At 39.9% G+C, this 21759-nt stretch overlaps 1 protein-coding gene and 1 long non-coding RNA gene across 5 annotated transcripts; both read left to right on the top strand.

Moving 5' to 3' along the window:
* The first annotated feature begins 216 nt into the window (after positions 1-216).
* LOC309537984 lies at positions 217-3298 on the top strand. The gene is made up of 3 exons (XR_014222080.1): positions 217-346; positions 1051-1197; positions 2916-3298. It is a non-coding gene; the product is annotated as an uncharacterized lncRNA (long non-coding RNA).
* A 10041-nt stretch (positions 3299-13339) lies between these two features.
* On the top strand, positions 13340-21434 carry LOC309537965 (phospholipase A2 inhibitor and Ly6/PLAUR domain-containing protein-like). Of its 4 annotated transcripts, none has more exons than XM_082233136.1 (5): positions 13340-13672; positions 14120-14242; positions 16461-16553; positions 17039-17185; positions 21009-21434. In XM_082233136.1, the coding sequence occupies exons 1-5, from the start codon at positions 13621-13623 to the stop codon at positions 21176-21178; spliced, it is 585 nt and encodes a 194-aa protein (XP_082089262.1). In that variant the 5' UTR covers positions 13340-13620; the 3' UTR covers positions 21179-21434. The 4 variants fall into 4 exon arrangements, with proteins under 4 accessions (XP_082089262.1, XP_082089260.1, XP_082089261.1 ...); XM_082233134.1 differs by having other exon boundaries at positions 16404-16553; XM_082233135.1 differs by having other exon boundaries at positions 14097-14242; positions 16404-16553.
* The last annotated feature ends 325 nt before the right edge of the window (positions 21435-21759 follow it).

Genomic DNA, 21759 nt, shown 5'->3' with positions numbered 1-21759 from the left:
TTCGGTTTTTAAGCCTTTGTGCTTTTTTATGTTTGTACATATTTTATGGGCTAATAGCCGTAAATAAATAAATAAATGAAATGTCCTGATTCAGGCATCAAAGAAAATTGGAACCATTACAATGAATGTGCATTAAGAGCAATAGACCTACATATTTTTCCAGATCAAGCTATTTCTTTCAAATTCTTTTTCATAGGGAGACGCCGAGTGCAACTTTTGAATGAATGCACCCCAACCAGGTATTGTGATGCAGGCGATTACAGCTTCACTGCAGGGAATGGTAAATTCTTTCAGATGAAGAGGCACTGCTGCAACACTGAACTGTGTAACAATGCAACTCTCAGCTGTAAGTTTCTGTAAGGTCTGTAAGTTTCTGCATCATTTTAGAATCCTTAGCATGTTAGGGCTGTGCACTGGACTTGGCCAAGGGCTGGATCCTTAGTCAATCAGCAGTACTCAGAGGACATGTGCCTCATTCAAGTGGGGTGAGACAGCCCCAAATGGCTATACAGTGGTACCTCGGGTTACATATGCTTCAGGTTACATACGCTTCAGGTTACAGACTCCGCTAACCCAGAAATAGTACCTCGGCTTCAGGATGAGAACAGAAATTGCGCGGCAGTGGCGCGGCAGCAGCGGGAGGCCCCATTAGCTAAAGTGGTGCTTCAGGTTAAGAACAGTTTCAGGTTAAGAACTGACCTCTGGAACAAATTAAGTACTTAACCCGAGGTACCACTGGATGGGTTGAGCAGCTCAGGCAAGCAGGACGAAGAAGCAGGCATGAGGAGAAACTGTTAAAAAAAGGACCTTTTGGGCAGCTACATCTCTGCCTAAGAAGGGATGGGTTCCCTCTCCAAACAGGCTTCTCTTGAATCTGTCCCAATGTCAGTCCTAAACCCAGACTGGGTCTAGATAATCTTTTCATTCAATAATACTTGTAGGTGCCCCACCAAAACTGTAAAACCCTTGGGTGAATTACAGTAATATAACATACAGGTACAAAAACAGATAAAACCAATAACATGCTCACTATACTTTTGATTTTGGCAGTTCCTGATCGCAACATGCTGGCTGAAAATGGCCTGAAGTGCCCAGCCTGCTTCTCCAAAGGGACCAAAAAGTGCTTCTCCAAAAGGACCATCAACTGCCTTGAAAATGAGACCCAGTGTGTTGTTTTTAAAGGAGGTCTTCATATAGGTAACATTGCAACTCAGACTGTGTCCTTTAACTCCCATAATGCCACTTACTTGTCCAGAAGGAGTATTCAAGGCGAGATGTGTATATAAAACACCCTTCTGAACAAAAGTAAAAAGTGCATTCATTGCTTCACCACAGTTGCATTTGGATCTCTCCACCATTGGGTTGCAGTCCAGGACAAAATATGTCCCTCTTGCTCAAAAAGCATATTTATTATGTAAAAGGCATGTAATAAGTTTCCTTAAATTCTGTGACAATGAGCAGTATCTGGCTAATTCAGCCATTAGTGCAAGGACTTACAGTTGTGCAACAGGATTTCCGTTCTCTTCTGCCTTTATGTGCTCTGTATCGTCCCAAAATCTGCTCCACAGAATTGGGGAAAACCCAGTGGCGTAGCGTGGGGGGTGCCAGGGGGGCCGGCCGCACCGGGCGCAAGATCTGGGGGGGGCGCGCTCGCTGCCTCCGGAGTCGCCGAAGAGCCTCGGGCGCAGGCTGTAGCGGAGCCGCATGTCTCGCGGAACCGCCAAGCTGTGCGCGTGTCTGGGCTGAAGGCGCCCGGCAGGCAGCGGCTCTCAGCGCTCGCCGGGGAGGACGCGCCAGGCAGCCCCTCCGCACAGACCCGCCTCCGCCGCTGCTGCTGCAGCTGCTGGGCCGTTGCATTTTCCTCGCCTCTCTGCCCCCCTCCTCCTCCAGGCAAGCGGCGTCGTTTGGGCAGCAGCGCCAGCGGCAACTTGCAGGTTAGGGGTTAGGGGGGGCGCAAGTTACTTGTCTTGCCCCGGGTTAGGGGGCGCAAATTACTTGCGTTGCCCCGGGTGCTGACAACTCACACTACGCCGCTGGGAAAACCCCAGAATGTATTTAGGAGAACGAAGAGAGGGAGGATATACTCAGTTCCACAAGAATACATCATTTTGCTGATGTCATGATTTAGCTACATTAGTAAAGATATAGCACTTTATATTCGTTATAACACTATGACACACAATGACGTCGTGGAATCCCATCTTTTGTAAATGGCATTTCCTTGTATGAAGTTTGCAATGCATTTAACTAAATCACATTTTTTGATGTGTCTAGATCCAGCCTTAGATGAATACGTCCCAATCAACATAGTTTTGAGGAATAATGCTGTTTGAAGACAAGACAAATTTTCCAAATCCCTGCTTTCTGAAAAGAAGAGGGTATTTGGAATGAATGGGGGAAGGGAATCTGAGTTGATTTGCCCCATAAAGGAAGAGGGAGAATCAAGGCCATTTGAGCTCCTTCTGCCCTACATTGTTTTCAAATCTTGCTGCGTGGCCACAGCATGTGACTTTTAACATGCCCAGGAGATGGTAGGGATAGAATTCCTCCCATTTTATTGCAACTCAGCTACACAGTAGAATTTGATCTACTCAATCTAGTTAATTAGGCTTGTTTTCAGATCCTCTAATTTCATTATATTTTATAAATATAACCTGTTTACTAATAATCTTTGTGTCTTGAGACTCCTTTGGGTATGATGGCAATTCTGAATTAAATATGAGTTATTTTTTTACCTTAACCTTTGATGTTGAAAATTTTGTATATTCATGTTCCGATGAAATTATATTTTTCAGATTTCTTAAATATACACATTTTAAAACTAACTTACTAAAATTCTCATTTAGCCTCACAAGCACAATCTCCTAGTACCTGGGTAAAGGACTAATGTCAACATTTCTTTCATTTTTTTCTAGCCCCCTTTAATCGCCACATTTTCACGTTCCAAGGTTGTGGAACAACAGATTTTTGTGCCATCCCGGAAAACAGAAGAAGACTTGGATCTGGGGGATATGTCCTTTTTATTACCCAAAAAAGATGTTATAATGCTTCAGGAATCTCACACCAGCCTGAACATGAAGGGTAAATAGGACAGTGTAGACCTCTTCCTTGTGCATTGCAAAATCCATGGCAATGAGGGAAAATTGGAGGCCTAGTGGTGAAATCCAGGTCGCAGGATCTGTGGTTCTTTCTTTTTTGCTTTTGGTGGAGGTAAAGGGAAGCAAGGGGTAGAGAAAAATGGGTCAAAATGTGGGGATTGTAGATTCTAACTACAAAGAACCCTGTAGTGTATCATTAACAAATAGTTAAGTTTGCATTATGATATTACAAAACAAAATAAATGGTTTTGAGACATAAAATTTTGGTTCTTAGTTCTGTTTCAGATACAAATGCAATTATTATTTATTGGTTTAGCTGAAGCAATTACAAAATCTAAAATACATAAAACAGGATAAAAGCAGAATAATTTTTCTCCTTATAATCGTCACTGTAAAGGCAGAACAGACCACTTTTTCAGAAGTGTATGGGCACTTGACCCTTAATAAAAAGTTAATCATATACCTATCTATCTCTCATTTGGGAGATTTAAATATTTGAACAAAACTTCTCTTAAGTCCTCATAGATGGGACCAACCAGCAAGCAGTTGCATAAATATTTAGGAGCCTTATCTCCATGTAGGCAAACTTTTTCTACATAGGGAATCCAGCGATAGCATCCTTTAACAATGACAGACTTTAGACACTGGAGTCACAGAGCTGTAAAACCTTGCCCATGCTGGTTTATAAAAGCTAGCTAGGAAGGGCTTGGCGATGGGCTTCGCGGGGTGGTGAATGCTTCTCTCTGTGAGGGAGCCTTCCCAGACCTGCTGAAAGAGGCGGTTATCAAACTGCTTCTTAAAAAAAACATATTTAGATGCGGCCATGATGGCCAACTATCACCTAGTCTCAAATCATCCATTCTTGGGCAAGGTGATTGAGCAAGTGGTTGCTGAACAACTCCAGGAACGCATGGAAGAAGCGGACCATTTGGATCCCTTTCAGTCGGGATTCAGGCCTCATCATGGGACTGAAACTGCCTTGGTCGCACTGGTCGATGATCTTCGGCGGTCTAGGGACAAAGGTGAGAGCTGTTTCCTAGTTCTGCTGGATCTCTCAGCGGCTTTTGACACCATCAACCATAACATCCTTATGGACTGTCTAGAGGGGCTGGGAGCTGGGGGCACTGTTTTACAGTGGTTCTGCTCCTTCCTCCTGGGCCGTGTTCAGAAATTGGTGGTGGGGGATGAGTGTTCAGACCCCTGGGCTCTCACTTGTGGGGTGCCTCAGGGTTCTGTCCACTCCCCCATGCTTTTCAACATCTACATGCAGCCGCTGGGAGAGATCATCAGGGGGTTTGGGCTGGGTGTTTATCAGTATGTGGATGATACCCAGTTCTACCTCTCTTTCAAATCGGAACCACTAAAGGTGGTGCAGGTCCTGTGTGAGTGTCTGGAGGCGGTTGGAGGATGGATGGCGGCTATATATGGATGGCGGCTATATATGGTGGAATTGTTTAAATATCAAACAATTTTGGTAAACAATATATAACGAAATGAAAAAAATCTACAGATATTCATTTAGGAAATCACCAGAAGGTTTTCTATTGGGAATAGTACCAGGAAGTCTAAAGGAAGAAGACAAGACATTATATTTATACGCAACAGTTGCCGCAAGGCTATTGATTGTGAAAAATTGCAAAAGTGGTATTATACCAGCAAAAATAGAGTGGCTTGCCAAATTATTGGAGTACTACAAAATATCCAAAACAATGGGAAAAATTGGAAGGATCTCAAAAGAGAAGATAGACAGGGACTAGAAGGTGTTTCAAGGATACTTGCAAAACCATATTGAAAAATCAGAACTCCTATTAGAATAAACAAGTTCTGTTTTAAATACTGGAATACTAAATAAGATGGGTAACAATGTGTAATAGAAAAAGAAGCATGAAATTAGGTTAAATTGTGTGAAAGAAAGTAATAGAAGTGGAAAGAAATTGCAATTGAGTAGATTGGAAGTCTAACACAAAGGTGGGGTGAGGGGTGGTGGATGGTGATGGGAAAAGGAATTATCTGTGGGATTGAGTGTAGGTATGTTGAACATTTTTAAGGATTCTATGAAATGTATGTTTGTATGTTTCTATATTCACAATATGTGTGCATTAAAGCTGAATTACTTTAACAATAAAAACTTTTTTTTAAAAAAGGAGGATGGATGGCAGCTAACAGATTGAGGTTGAATCCTGACAAGACATAAGTACTGTTTTTGGAGGACAGGAGGCGGGTGGGTGTGGAGGATTCCCTGGTCCTGAATGGTGTAACTGTGCCTCTGAAGGACCAGGTGCGCAGCCTGGGAGTCATTCTGGACTCATAGCTGTTACTGATAAAATACAAAAGACACACCAATACAAAGGAAATGAATAGAAAGAGGTATATTTAAATAGAAATAATAGCAAAAATGATGGTAATGTTGATGATGTTAGGGTCTATAAAAGAGAGAACAGCATAAAAGTAGGAAAGAGAGGGAAAAAGGGGGAAATAAGAAAAAAAGGAAAGGAAAGGAAGGAGAGGGGAAAGAGAAATATGGGGAAGAGAGGAATGTGTGTTTGTTTAAAATGCAGATGAAAGCTGTTCAGAAGGCAGATCACTGAAGACAGGTCACAAGAGGAGATGTTATCTAAAAACTTTTCATTCCTGTAGCTTATGAAAAGGACCCATCATTCTAAGAGCTTGTTCTCTTGTTGGCTTCTGATTTCTGTTCAAGAAAAGGCCAAACTCCCAGAATATTAGGATGTCACCCCTCTTGCTAGCCATTCTTCCCTTCAGGTCCAGGAGACACCTGTGGGTACAAAGGACATCTGGGGGACCCAGAAAGCAGAAGCTGCTGCCCGATGTCTCCAGCAAAATATATCATCCAGGATGCACAAAGAGATCTGAGGTTCTGGTTTGAATCAACACTGTATCCAAATAAGCACAAAAAGTACAGAATACACATTTATTAATAAATAAATAAATAAATACTGTGTAGTAACAACTCTGTTACCATATAGGAGTAAAAGATTGTAGAAGAAGGTCACTTAAGAATTCGGGAACATTTGGGAAAATACCTACACAGAAAACAACAAATCTGACTTCGTCTAAGCTAGTGTATTTTAACACCACTTTCTGAGCCTCAAAGAGATGTGGCAACCATCAGTGAGTACACATCCCTTTGCGGGGCACTTCTTTCACTGTGATGTGCAACAACTGGTATTAATAGGCTTAATGGCTCTCATACTGAAGGAAAGGTAGCCATCACTGATGTGCGGCGTAAATTAATAATGCAGAGTTTTAAAGAATAAAAACTTTACTGAATTAAAATAATCTTCTTGATAAACAACATGGTTCCAGTTTGTCTGAGATTACATACTGACTCTGTTCACAACTGAAGCAGACAGACTCTCACATCTTACAGAGAACACAAAAGAGAAACTGGCTACTCAGTCACATGTTAGAATGACTCAACAGTTAGCAGTTAGACCTGAATAACTTTAGTAGGCCCAAATGACTGTGCAGACCCAGCACTTCCCAGCCTGCTTTGCTGCTTCTGTTCTCATGTGTCTTTGTCACATTACAACCATGGCTGCATCAAAAAGAACTTACTGATAAGCTACAAAACCGCCAGTGTAAACTTGAATGGTCCCATGGATGCGAGCATGTTCCAAGTTCAGCTGATTTCTGGGAAGAGCATGTCTGTGACATGCTAATTTTTGATTACTTTGTGCCTCATTAGGATTAGGCTGTTTCCAGCTCAGTTTTATCATAAAGCCCGAGAGACAAATACATTCATTTAATGTACCTGTTTACTGACAATGTAGGTGTGGCTAGACTGGAAGAGGCATCTGGCTGACTCCCACAGAGTTCCTTAAAAGGATTGCATCCAATATGAAATAAGAGCTTTGTGTTACAATATGGAAATATAGGATTTCTGGGAAAGCATGCACTCTCTATTTCCATAATTTCCTGCTCCTCACTGAAACAGTCCTTCCTAGTTGGAATTCCTGGGCATGTTTCCTTGGCCCATAATAACTCCAAGTCAGCTCCTTCTTCTTCCATAGGTCACCTGCTGCTGAATTCTTCCTTGGCTTTTGATCACTCCGGCATTATGAGGGCTTTTCTGAGTATATATTTCTTCTTTGCACATTTGGCTTAGACTACTGCCTAGGCTAAACAATGCAGAGGTGTGGGAACAGTGCAATGGTTGGGCAAGCCCCTTCTTTCTGGTCTGAAAGAAGCAGCAAAAGGAGGCATTTGTACGGCTTCTGGCAGAAGGGGTGAGGATTCTGACAGGGTCCTAAGTACAACCCCCTTCTCCCCAAAGCCAATAAGCACTGCTAGGTAGTCCTAACATAAATCATGACACAAAGAGAAGGACACCCCAAGATAGACAGCTAAGTGCAGAATGTCCTATGTTCCTTCTGTGCTGTGTGTGGCTAAAAAATACCTTGGGTGGTGGGAAATGAAGGTATTGCTCTGTGTTGAATGGTTTCTTTAAATGTAAAGGTTCATCACTGTTCCACCCAATGTGTATGTCTTTAAGGGGCCAGAGCAAGATAACGAGACCCAGCTTTACAGCTGTGAAACATTGCAGGTGCTGCTGAGTTGCATTGATTAAGCTGTGTAGGCAATTGGGTGTAGTATACAGTGGTACCTCGCAAGACGAATGCCTCGCAAGACAAAAAACTCGCTAGACGAAAGGTTTTTCCGTTTTCGATTTGCCTCGCAAGACGAATTTCCCTATGGGCTTGCTTCGCAAGACGAAAACGTCTCGCGACTTTGTTTCCTTTGTCTAAAAACAAAGACATGTTTTGTTTATAAAGTTAATTTATTTTCCCTTCAATTTTTGAACTGCTCTTTACAGTATGTGTGACTTTAAAGAGCAGTAAATAAACTGTTGTTGTACCAAATTTGGCTTTGTTTGGACTTTTTTTGACCATAGGAACGCATTAATTGATTTTCAATGCATTCCTATGGGATTTCGTGATTCGCAAGACGAAAAATTCGCTAGACGACAAAACTTGCGGAATGAATTAATTTCGTCTTGCGGGGCACCACTGTATAAGGAGCAGCACCTAGCTCTCCCATTACCCTGGGGGATGGGTTGGTGGTTGGGTCTGGTTTGTTGTTGATGTATTTAGTGTATAAGGAGTTTTTGTTTTTGTAATTAAAACCTTGTTTAAGTTATTTTTGAGTCCCTTTTTAATGCATGGTCTCCCCAGCAAGCTCTCTGCAGCGCTACCATACTGCAAAAAGCCAACACTCTGTCCCTCACCAATTAAACATAAGGGGAACATCCTGGATCCGGGCAATCACCCCTCTAAATTGGTGGCCATCATTGTCTGCTGTTAGGGTGGCAAAAGAGCAAAAAGAGGGTTGCAGAAAAGCAAAAAAGAGCACTGCCAGGGTTCTTCTTATCTTTTGAAAATGGAAGATTGGATTTCTAGCAGGTATAAATAACTAGCTGGGTTCAATCCAATACAATGTGGCCTGGGACAGTCATCACCAAACAGAAGAGCTTAGTTAAAGTATCTCTCCCTGTCCCAACAATCTGACACAATTAGACCAAGGAGGGGCAAAGTTTTGTAAAATGTTTTAATTAGCTCTCAGTAATGATCTTGGAGTCACTGTATTCTATTAAGTGTCTACCAATGTGTCCCTGGAACCTTTCAACAGTCCTGAGCTATGTCTAGCTCTACCACCGCAGTAGTCACCTGAGCAGTACCCTGAGGCTTTCATTGCACTTTGATTAGCAGCCTGGAAGATCAGAAAAAGTAAATTGCTCTTTCCAATTCATTAAGACCTCACATCAAGTAAGAGCAAAGACAGAGACACTAGTTCAGAATATACCTTTATCTACCAAGAACCAAGCAACTTGCCATAGATCTTGGATGTGATAGTATTAGCAGTTTATGCACATGTCTGTAGCAAATGAGGGCTACGGCCACACACTGAAGAATATGGTTGGCAGTCTCAGCCATTGTGGGAGGAAATTTAAAAGGCTCATCACAAACCATTCAAGCACTTTGTTTGCAGTAGAACGACCAAAGCACTAAATTAGTTGTTCTGCTTTAATGATGGGCATTAAACCACATGACTGGTTGAGAGAATGGCCATGGCAGTGATGAGGTGGTTTTTTTACTCAACAAAATGCTTATCAAAAAAAGTTTGAAGAGGGTAAAAAGAAAGAAATATTGGAAGAAGTGATTTAAAAACCTGGAAAAGATTCAGAGGTGTTAGTGAACCAAGAAACTGAATGAAAGATTAAAATGTTAAGGTAGATATTTTTTTAAAAAAATGCAAACAAATGAGGAAAACTGCTTGCTTGGCAGTTAAAAAAGAAACATGAATTGAATGTAATAAATAAATTGAAAGTAGAAGGAAAAATAATAGATAACCCGAATGACATTAGACAAATTTGTAAAATATTATACAGAGCTATATTGAGCCAGTAAAGAAAATAAAGCTAGAACTGGAGAATATTTAAAGCACAGTAATTTACCATAGATTCCAAAAGAGTAAATCAATTATTTAAATGCACCAATAATGATACAGGAAGGGTACCAAGAAATTAACCAATCAAAATTAGGTAAGTTGCCAGGGCCAGATTTATCAGCAAAATATTATTAAAAACTACAAGATTTTCTGGGGCAACCGTTGAAGGATGAAGGATGTAAAAGAGCTAATTCATCAAGATCAAGCTAGCTTTCTTCCTGGCTGACAGAAGAAGGATAATATAAGGAAAATTAATTGATACAATAGAGTATCTGGAAGTCAGGAATGAAAAGCAAGCAGCTTTGATGTTTGTGGATGCAGAGAAGGACTTTGATAACGTGTCATGGACCTTTATGGGGGGGGGATATGGAGATGATGAATTTTGGAAAATCATTCCTAAGGGGAATTGACACAAGTTATGCAGACCAACAGGGCATGATGACAGTCAATAATGTAGTATCAGAAAATGTAAAATTACAAAAGGGACAAGACAGAGTTTGCCCCCTGTTGCCATTACTGTTCATTTTAGTATTAGAGACCCTAGTGAGAAATATAAGATCTGATGAAGAAATAAAAGGTATAACTGTTGAGTGCAAAGCATATAAGCTGAGAGCATTTGCAGATGACCTTATAATGACCGTAGAAGACCCATTGGCATGTATACCAAGGGTCCTAGATAAAATATCTGAATTTGGTCAGGTAGCGGGATTTAAGGTAAATAAAAATGAAATGAAAGTACTGGTTAAAAATACGACAGAACAACATAAAAATGAGTTACAACTAGCAACACAATTGACAATTGAAAGAAAGAAGGTGAACTGTTTGGGGGTTTGGTTGACAGCTAAGAACAGAAATTACTTTAAAGATAACTATGTATGGAACTATGGAAAGAAATAAAGGAAAATATGGATGTTTGGGGGAAGGATGAATTTATCACTATGGGGAGGAATTTCAGCAATGAAAATGAATGCATTGCCAAGAATGTTATGTTTATTTCAAACCATACCCATAGTCAGTGGAGCAGAACACTTCAAACGATGGCAAAAAGATCTTTCTAGATTTATCTGGCAGGGGCGGAAAACCAAGGATTAAATATAAATTATTAACAGATGCCAAAGAAAGAGGTGGATTTTCACAGCCAGATTTGAAGTTATATTATGAAGTGTTCTGTCTCTGCTGGCTGTGGAAGTTGATAATTTTTTTAATACATATATTTTAGACCTTGAGGGGCATGGTAATAGATTTAGATGGCATGCATTTATTTGGTATGAGAAGACTAAAGTGCACAAATGGATTGCGAAAAACTGGAAAAGTGGTATAATACCGACAAAAACAGAGTGGCTTGCCAAATTATTGGAGTATTACAATATATCCAAAACAATGGAAGAAATTGGAAGGATTTCGAAAGAAAACATAGATAGGGACTGGAAAGTGTTTAAAAGATACTTGCAAAATCATATCGAAAAATCAGAACTCCTATTAGAATAAACAAGTTCCGTTTCAAATACTGAAATATCAAATAAGATGGAAAACAACGTGTAATAGAAAAAGAAGTATGAAATTAGGGTAAAGGTGTGTGAAAGAAAGTAATAGAAGTGGAAAGATATTGTAATTGAGTAGATTGGAAGTCAACACAAAGGTGGGGTGAAGGGTCGGTGGATGGTGATGGGGAAAGGAACTATTTGTGGGATTGAGTGTAAGTATGTTTGAATATTTTTAAAGATTGTATGAAATGTATGTTTGTATGCTTGTATATGTGTATTAATGATAAAAAATAATAAAATTTATTTAAAAAATGAAAAAAAAAAATAGATGGCATGCATTTATTTGGTATGAGAAGACTAAAGTGCACAAAGGGTTTTTAAATCATTTGGTAAGGAAATCCATTTTCACAGTATGGGACGAATATAAAAACCTGTTAGAGCAGAAGACACCATGGTGGCTTTCCTCACTGGAAGCAATATCCTTGAAAAAAACTAATGCAAAAAGTGAATGGGCAACCTATAAAGAGTTGCTAATGGAAATAGAACAACAATTAAAGTTGAAAAGATTTGACGATACAAGACATTTAGTAACAGATTGGTTGCAATACCATCGATTAAATTATGTGTTTAACATTGATAAGAAAAATGGGTTTAGTAAGGAAATTTCAAGGTTTGAAAAAGATTTACTGGAATACAATGTGAAGTTACTTTCCAAAATATACATTTTGTTGCTAGAATGGCATACTATAGATGAGGAAGTTAAATTGGTAATGATACAATGGGCAAAATATATTGGGCACAATATATTGGGCACAATATTCAATTTTCATCTTGGGAAAAGTTATGGAGGGTGGACTTAAAATTTACAGCATGCTGTGCATTGAAGGAGAACTATATGAAAATGATGTAACACCTACAAAATTAGAAAAGATGTATAGAACTACTTCAAATGTATATTGGAAGTGTACAGAGAAGGAAGGCACATTCTACCACATGTGGTGGATGTGCAAGATAACAAAAACATTCTGGGAAATGATATATAATGATCAGAATAAATGTTTAAAATAACATGGGAGCAGCAGAAGCTTTTTTACTAGGAATTTCAGATGTAGAGATACCAAAGGAGCAGAAACGATTATTTATGTATGCGAGGACAACAGCGTGGATACTACTGGCCCAAAGATGGAAAAAAGACGAAGTCTTGACCAGACACGAATGGTTGATGTTGATGATGGACAACGCCAAATGACGAAAATGACCAGGGAAATCAGAAATAAGGAATGGGAAAAAATATACAATTTACTTAAGAGAACACTGTAAAGAACTAAAAACTTTGACAGGATTTGAGTAACGCTTGCAATGTACTAAAAGCTAAGGTAAAAATGGATTATTTCAAGAAAAATAGAGAAAATATATGATGCAGTAGAAAAAGTTTGATAATGGAAACCATGGAGGGGTGGAGGGAATCCTAAATGTTGATGAGTGTGACTAATGCTTGAATTCAAACGAATTGTGTAAAACTGAATAAAAAAAGATTTTCTTTTCTTTTTTTTTTTAAAAAAAGAGAGAATAGCCATGTTTGTGTAGCTCCCTAATAGAGAAAGCTCAATGGCCATTGCTGGCTCTAATAGAGACCTTCCTCGTAGCTGTGTAAGTGGGTGATTCATACCTGGCACACTCAGCCATTGGCACATTCAACTCCTGAGATCTCACTTCATTCTTTTCACCCTCTGGAAACCACGTCAAAGACAGCAGGATCAGTTTTACTGCTTAAAGTCTCCATTGCATCCACAGCCCATTCCACACTTTCCAGCCTTCCTGGAATGGATCTAGTATCCAGGCTTTTCCTGAAGGAGCGTCTCTACCCCACTCCCAAACACTGAGATCTAGCTCTGAGGGCCTTATGGAGGTTTTCTCACTGTGAGGTGAAGATAGAGGAAACCAGGCAGAGGGCCTTCTTGGAAGTGGTACCCACACTATGGAATGCCAAGGAGATAAGTAACTATAGAACTTTTGGAAGACATCTGAAGGCAGTCCTATATAGGGAGATTTTAAATGTTTGATGTTTTATTATGTTTCTGTATATGCTTGAAGGCACCCAGAGTGGCTGAGATAACCCAATCAGATGGGGTGGGGAGTAGAAATAATAAAATTATTATTATTACTATTAAGAGGAATCCTTAGATGGAGGCCATTTTGAAGGGCTATTTTGTAGGTGGCTTCGGGGCTTTTGCCCTTGCCTATTTGGCTCTAAATTGCTTTCTTGAGTGCCTTCATCATTGACATTGTAAATTGTAAATTATCTCTATCAAAAAAGAAATCTTAGAAGTGTCTATCAACAACTAATGAGATCATAGACAATTCCTTCACTGAGTTTTGAATTTCAGTATGTTCCTCTTTATCTTTGTGGTGTACAAACAGCACCCATTCCTGGACCTCACTGAACCATTTGTTCCCAAGTTTTACATGCGACATGAGACCATGGCCTATAAATAACTCCACGTAAGCCTCTACCTGCACCAATTCCCTTGTTGATCCATCTCTGCTCTGAGTCTCCTAATCTTTCCAGAATGATGAAGGCACTCCTGAGCGCATGCCTCCTCTTGGTCCTGCTTTCTCCAGGTAAGATGGGGAACATTTAATTACCTTTAGAGGACACTGAAAAGAACTTGCAGCTTGGGAGAGAAGGGGAGTTAAAAGTGCAGATCAACACCCCACAGAGCAAGGAATGCAGGGTTACCAAGAGAAAGTAGCAGAGAGTTAGGTCATGAATATTTCTTGTGATGTCATTATGATGGGCCCGACGATGCTTTTTCCCCTGGGCCCGTACTCTCACTTAAGTATAGTGCTCACAGAACACCAGTCCCACGGATTTCCACAGTCTACCTCAGATTATCTTTCATTTCATTCTATTAAAATGCTTTTAAAATTGAACCCCTTTTAAGTTAAAAGTTTTAATTTACTATCACCTCCTCCTCTTAGTCTCATTAAGCAAACTGCAAAATCAAACTAATAATAATGTTAATGATCATAATAATCCATGAAGTAAACTTTTGTTTCTGTATTCAGCATTACCTCTGAACTGCAGATATATTTATAACAAGACTGGACTGACATATAAAGCCTATGGTGAAACAACTTGTGACTCCAAGGAAGATTCCTGTGTTGCCAGTGTTCTGCGTACAAATATAAGTAAGATTTTCCTGCCTTTTTGTCTTTTGCTGTTGGATTAGATCCAGGTTAAGATTGTTGAACTTTAATGGTTCTACTAGCATATAGAAGTCTATGCTAGGGCAACTCAGCCATGAAAAAAGTGAGTTGAGGAAGCTGTAGCACTTCAACTATAGATGAATTAGAACTCCCATCAGCCTCAGTTAGCCTGGCCACCAGTCAGGGATAATGGGAGATGCAGTCCAACAACATCTGAAGTAAGGAATGAATGGCTTGCATATGAAAATGGGGAATCTAACATCACCTGATCACAACCAGTGGCTGAATCTGCGTGCTTATCTCCAAGCTTGGAGAACCTGATTTGTATCAACCAGAAATCCCTATTGACCCAAAACAATGAACCCCAATTTAGTTTTGGTTATCAAATTAAACAATAAACCTAGAATATAAACTGAATATTCCCTTTGCCATAAATGGCATTGAAATTGAGAGTCCTTTCAGAGATCTATAAAAAACTAATGAAAAGCAGAGCAACTGGGATGGGAAATGAAGGTGCTTCATACTTTCATGGCTCCCCCTCCCCCCTTAAGTAATTTTGAATTAACTCTCAGTGATGAAATGATTAGGAAGGAACCAACATTAAGTATTCTTGCAGTTTGCCTAATAAAAAGGGTTTCTGTTATCCAGCTTGATTCAGTATGGGCCCCTCCACCTGACGAACTTCTTTCATACTTCAGCCATTGGTTAAGGTTGATTTGATCCCCTTGCCAGTGTGGTGTAGTGGTTAAGAGCGGTAGACTCGTGATCTGGTGAACCAGGTTTGTGTCTCCGCTCCTCCACATGCAGCTGCTGGGTGACCTTGGGCCAGTCACACTTCTCAGCCCCACTCACCTCACAGAGTGTTTGTTATGGGGGAGGAAGGGAAAGGAGAATGTTAACCGCTTTGAGACTCCTTCTGGTAGTAATAAAGTGGGATATCAAATCCAAACTCCTCCTCCTCCTCCTCCTCTTCTTCTTGCTTGCTCCTGATTAACCCACCCCTTCTACCCTGGAGGACATGGGTGCCATTTCTGGTTTGTCTGAGGTGCCAAAATGCCTTGGGGCAATCCTGGGTGGGATGGTGGTGCTCACTTGACCATCTGTTTCAACATCACTGCTACATTTTTGGAGGGAGAGGGGCAAGTGGGCAGTAAGGTTGGTGCAATGCAAGTGTCTTGCCAAGTGTCTTTTGTTCAACAACAGGAGTTCAGTGAAGAATGCCCCGAACCTGCAAACTGTTATGACCGACTAGCAGCTAGAGTGCAGTGTATGTCAGATGTATTGTCGGTTGTATAGGAGAAGGCATGAGTCCTCGTGCTAGAAATTTGATGTGAAATGAAGTTCTACATACACTCCAAATTTAAAGCATTATACAAATTAATTGCAAACATAAAAACAGAGGTTGGTCCTATGGATTAAGGAGGCAAGAGACTACTGCTTGTGGCAGAGAGCTGAACTCATAAATGCCTGCAGAAAACTATTCTGTTCCACCAGGGCTATGCGGATCATTAAGAATAGATCTTTCCACATGTTGGCTATTTGCAGATTAGTTGCGCTGCAGAAAACATGCTGGGGAGACCACACATTACAAGGAACACAAATATAACTTTTGCTAGGTTTTAATAACAAAAACTCCTTTTACATTAATTATAATATATCAATAAGCATGACCCATCCACCAATGTAGTGAGAGAGCTAGGTGCTGCTTAACAGCACCTGCTATACTGCTTCACAGCTGTAAAACTAGGTCATGTTATTTGCTCTGGCCCTTAAAGAAATACACATCTTGTGGAACAATAATGAACCTTCAAATTTAAAGAGACCATTCAACACCACACTGGTTAATTGATATCTATTTACTTTTAATGTTTTTATTGTATCTCTTATGTATTATTACTGAAATTTTTTTGATATTTTTTCCTTTTATGTTATAGCAGTGCACATGTGTTTAAACAAACAAACAAACAAACAGCACCTCACTTTAGATTGCCAAATTTAATAATACTTTCCATATTGTTAGTTTGAAAAGGTCCTGATTCAGGCATCAAAGAAAATTGGAACCATTACAGTGAATGTGCCTTAGGAGCAATAGTCCTGAATTTTTCTCCAGATCTAGAGATTTCTTTCAATTTCTTTTTCATAGTAAAACTCCGAGCGCAACTTTTGAATAAATGCACGCCATCCGACGATTGTTTCTCAGGCAATTTCAGCTTCACTGCAGGGGATGGTAAATTCTTTGAGATGAAGAAGCACTGCTGCAGCACTGAACTGTGTAACAATGGAACTCTCAGCCGTAAGTTTCTGTATAATTTTAAAATCCACAACATGTTAGGGCTTTGCATTGGATTTGGCCAAAGGCTGGATACGTAGTCAATCAGTAGTACTCAGAGGACCTGGGCCTCATTCAAAAGGGGTGAGCAGCTCCAGATGGCTATATGGGTCGAGCCATTCAGCACTATCAGGACCTCTCAAGGGGTGGAGAGGCAAGCAGGACGAAGAAGCAGGCATGAGGAGAAACTGTGAAGAAGAGGGACCTACTGGGCAGCTACATCTCTGCCTGAGAAGGGATGGGTTCCCTTTCCAAACAGGCTTCTCCTGAATCTCTACCAATGTCAATCCTAAACCCTGACTGGGTCTAGATAATCTTTTCATCCAATAATACTTGCAGGTTCCCCACCAAAACAGTAAAGTCCTTGGGTGAATTACAATAATATAATATACATGTACAAAAAACAGACAAAACCATTAACATGCTCATTATACTTTTGATTTTGGCAGTTCCTGATCACAGCGTGCTGACTGAAAATGGCCTGAAGTGCCCAGCCTGCTTCTCCGAAGGAACCACAGAGTGTAAAAGAGAGAAGACCATCGACTGCCTTGGGAATGAGACCCAGTGTGTTGTTTTTAAAGGAGCTCTTCATATAGGTAACATTGCTACTCAGACAGGGGGAAAGGGTCTAGTCATTGGTTGGCTCATGCAAACTCCCTCCTGTTCTCCTATTCTCCCTCCCCCTTTCCCTTTCATATTACTAAAAATGTGAGAGGGACCACATCTCCCACTGGTCCCACTCTGCAACCTTCCTTAATGTTTTGCCTACCTGGACTGTGTCCTTTAACTCTCATAATGCCTCGCTTGTCCAGAAGGAGGATTCAGAGTGAGATGTGTATGTAAAACACCCTTCTGAACAAAAGTAAAAAGTGCATTCATTGCTTCACCGCAGTTGCTTCTGGATCTCTCCACCATTGGGTTGCAATCCAGGGCAAAATGTGTCCTCTTGCTCAAAAAGCAAATTTATTATGTAAAAGGCATGTAATAAGTTTCCTTAAATTCTGTCAAAATAAAAAAATTCCTTCCAGTAGCACCTTAAAGACCAACTAAGTTAGTTCTTGGTATGAGCTTTCATGTGCATGCACACTTCTTCAGATACACACTTACAAGATACAAGATACAAGAACTAACTTAGTTGGTCTTTAAGGTGCTACTGGAAGGAATTTTTTTTATTTTGACTATGGCAGACCAACACGGCTACCTATCTGTAACTTAAATTCTGTGACAGTGAGCAGTATCTGGTTAACTCAGCCGTTAGTGCAAGGATTTACAGTTGTGCAACAGGATTTCCGCTGTCTTCTGCCTGTATGTGTTCTTTATCCTCTCAAATGTATTTAGGAGGACAAAGAGAGGGAGGATATACTCAGTTCCACAAGCATACATCATTTTGCTGATGTCATGATTTAGCTACATTAGTAAAGATATAGCACTTTATATTCGTTATAACACTGTGACACCAGATGGCGTGATGGAATCCTGTCTTTCATCAATGGCATTTGCTTGTATGAAGTTTGCAATGCATTTAACTGAATCACTTTTTTGATGTGTCTAGATCCAGCCTTAGATGAGTACCTCCCAATCAACATAGTTTTGAGGAATAATGCTGTTTGGAGACAAGACAAATTTGCCAAATCCCTCCTTTCTGAAAAGAAGAGGGTATTTGGAATGAACGGGGGAAGGGAATCTGGGTTGATTTGCCCCATAAAGGAAGAGGCAGAATCAAGGCCATTTGAGCTGCTTCTGCCCTACATTCTTTCTTCTTATCCTTCTCCTGCCCTTTATAGCCTGGGCTTTGCAAATTTCTCTTCTAAGGGCTGAGTAAGAATTCTGAGAGGAGTTCCTAATTGACTTTTGCAGTCCCCCCTTTTCACCTACTTCATGTTAGCTGTGTTTAACATGAAACTCGTAAAATAAAAGGAGGATTCTCTGGATGCTTAGATCACAGTGGGGCAATGAGGAAGCCTCAGTGGGCATCCAACTGTCCTAAGAGACAATGGAGTGCACCTCCAGCTTTTTTGTGTGCGTGGCTGCATCACACTTTTGACTCATGCCAGGTTCAAACACTCAAGGCTCCCACACCAGGGAAGGGAGTATTGTTTTCAAATCTTGCTGTGTGGCCACAGCATGTGGCTTTTAACATGCCCAGGAGATGGTAGGGATAGAATTCCTCTCCTTTTTTCTTTTTTCTTTTTTGCACCTGACATGCACACAAGAATTTGATTTGGTTAATCTTCCTTAGCGCCCCCCCCCAACCCGCAAAGGAACCCACAAACGGGCTCCGAAGCGAAGAGGGGGAAGTGGCACGGTGCTGTGAGTCAATCGCTTTTTCTGCGGAGCGAAGCCGCATAGCCGTTGCCGGAGAGCGCTGCCTTTTTCCTGGGACAATTTGGCATCTAAAATAACCAACCGTGAGTACTGGAACATTGAATATTTGGACTTTAAATAAGAACTGGCGAACTGGCGAAATAGAAAGGAATTTGGACTTAAAAATTCATCGTAATTTGGTACTGAGACGGGAAGGTTTAAACAGGAAGTCAGCCTTCTGTTTCCCTGTAGCCAGAACAAAGCAAAGACAAAGCAAACTAGAGTTTTAAAAATCACTTTTGAAGGATCGACTTTCATCATTTAAAGTAATTTTCCACCGTCCTGATCCTGGAGCGGGGTGTCAGGACTGACGTTTTGAAGCTCATTGACCAGAAACAAATGTTTTTGACAGATAGTTATAAGAAGAGAAACACAGTGACTCCATTGCCTCCTTTCGCATCTTAAAAGAACAAATATGGACAAAATATCTTTAAAAAGAGACTTTGTTGCTATTGTTTTTAAGAGAAAGAACAACCAGAAGCTTTTCCCCCTAGAGGGGAACTGTGGAATTGTATAATCCTTGGGAGCTTGCAGCTGTCACTGATTATAACTGTGGGAAAGGGTTTGTGACCTTGCAAGATAATGTCTGCAGAAGCACTGTTGGGTGCTTTCTGCAAAATAAATGCCCTATTGGATCAGTTAAGCCAGAAGATGGATTTGATGACTAATGCGACCAGAACCTTTGAACAGGTGGTGGGAAACTATAGGGAGCCCACCCAGGAATTAAAACAGGAGCAGGCCATGACAGAACAGCTGAGAGAAGAGGTTTCTGCTGAATCTTGGGTGCCAGAGACGGAAGGAGCTGAGGCCCAGCAGGAATATAAATTTTTGGATTTGACAAATGAACTTGGAAAAGACCAGACTTGGAAAGATAAAATCTGGTTTGGTTTGGAAATGGGGGGTAGGACAGACCCCCCCCCATACAGGGAGATTTGGACTTTTCGAGTCTGGAAAGGAGCTGTCAGATGTCTGGAGCTGTGGGGGCTCTCAACTTTGAAGGGAATCTGGTACATGTTTCTAAATACTACATCGAGTCTGGTCTGGACTATGGAAAAGGGACTGTTTTGTTGAAAAGGGTCAAAAATATTACCAAGCTGGAGTTCCCACGAATAAAAGGAAAATATGAAGAAGAGCTGCGGAAGGGACATGGAAGAGACTTGAGGGCCTCGGATTGCCAGGTTAATGTGCTAGATTAATAGGATAAAAAGGACTGACAAAACCCGGGACCAGGAGGAAGGGACGCTGGATGAAGATTGGATTGTTTATTTTTTATTAGGACTGTTTTATAAAATTGATGAATGTTAGGAAAATGTTGAAAGGAAATTATTTGGCTCTAATAAAAATGTTTAAAGAATTAGGTAAGAATGTTATGGTAAGAGATGGTAAAAATTAAGATTTAAGTTCTAAACTTTAAGGTTTTTATTTCTTTTTATTTATACAAGATAAGATGAAAATAGATTAAGGTAATGTGATGACAGAATATTATGAATTATGGAAAGGATGTGAAAGAGGGGAGGGATTTGCTGAAATAATAATTTGAACCGGAATACAGAGAAGGAAGGCGTGAGGAAGTCCGGAAAATAAGTAAATGAAAAATATGTGATGATTGAATTGCTTTTTAACTATTTTTATTTTGTATTTTTCTTTTTTGCATTTTTCTTTTCTTTTTTTCCTATTTTGTAACTTCTTGAAAATCTTAATAAATATTTTATTTTAAAAAATGATTAGGTTAATCTTGTTAATTAGGCCTGTTTCCAGATCCTCTAATTTCATTATATTTTATAAATATAACCTGTTTACTAATAATCTTTGTATCTTGAGACTCCTTTGGGTATGATGGCAATTCTGAATTACATATGAGTGGTTTTTTTTTACCTTAACTTCTGATGTTGAAAATTTTGTATATTCATGTTTCAATGAAATTATGATATTTTTCAGATTTTTTAAAATATACACATTTTAAAACTAATTAAAATTCTTATTCACTGTCACAGGCAGAATCTTCTAGTCCCTGGGTAAAGGACTTATGTCAATATTTGTTTTCTTTTCCCTCAGCTTTTGCTAGTCTCCTCCATTTCACGTTCCAAGGTTGTGGAACAACAGATTTTTGTGCCATCCCGGAAAACAGAAGAACACTTGGATATGGGGAATTTGGCCTTTTTATTACCCAAAAAAGATGTTATACTCCTTCAGGAATATCATGCCAGCCTGAACATGAAGGGTAAATAGGACAGTGTAGACCTCCTCCTTGTGTATTGCAAAATCCATGGCAATGAGGGGGAATTGGAGGCCTAGTGGTGAATTAGGATTTGTGGATCTTTCTTTTTTGCTTTTGGTGGAGGTAAACAGAAGCAAGGGGCAATGAAAAATGAGTCAAAATGTGCGGGTTGTAGATTCTAACTACAAAGACCCCTGTATTGTATCATTAACAAATAGTTAACTTTTCATTATGATCATTACAAAACAAAATAAATGGTTATGGGAAATAAAATTTTGGTTCTTAGTTCTGTTTCAGATACAAATGCAATTATTATTTATTGGTTTAGCTGAAGCAATTACAAAATCAAAAATACATAAAACAGGATAAAAGCAGAATTATTTTTTCTCCTTATAATCGTCACTGTAAAGGCAGAACAGACCACTTTTTCAGAGGTGTATGGGCACTTGTCCCTTAATAAAAAGTTTATCATATACCCAATCCATCTCTCATTTGGGAGGTTTAAATATTTGAACAAAACTTCTATTAAGTCCTCATAGATAGGACAAACCAGCAAGTAGTTATGTAAATATTTCAGAACCTTATCTC

The sequence above is a fragment of the Podarcis vaucheri genome, assembly GCF_965113315.1.
Source record: "Podarcis vaucheri genome assembly, chromosome: 7".
Lineage (NCBI taxonomy): Eukaryota > Metazoa > Chordata > Lepidosauria > Squamata > Lacertidae > Podarcis > Podarcis vaucheri.
Note: the sequence above shows the minus strand (reverse complement) of the source record. Positions and strands in the feature narration are given on the sequence as shown.

Coding starts and splice junctions, on each gene's coding strand:
- LOC309537965 (XM_082233134.1), top strand. CDS start 13,621: ATGATGAAGGCACTCCTGAGCGCATGCCTCCTCTTGGTCCTGCTTTCT. Junction 14,243..16,403: donor TGTTCTGCGTACAAATATAA/GTAAGATTTTCC, acceptor TCTTTTTCATAG/TAAAACTCCGAGCGCAACTT. Junction 16,554..17,038: donor TAACAATGGAACTCTCAGCC/GTAAGTTTCTGT, acceptor TGATTTTGGCAG/TTCCTGATCACAGCGTGCTG.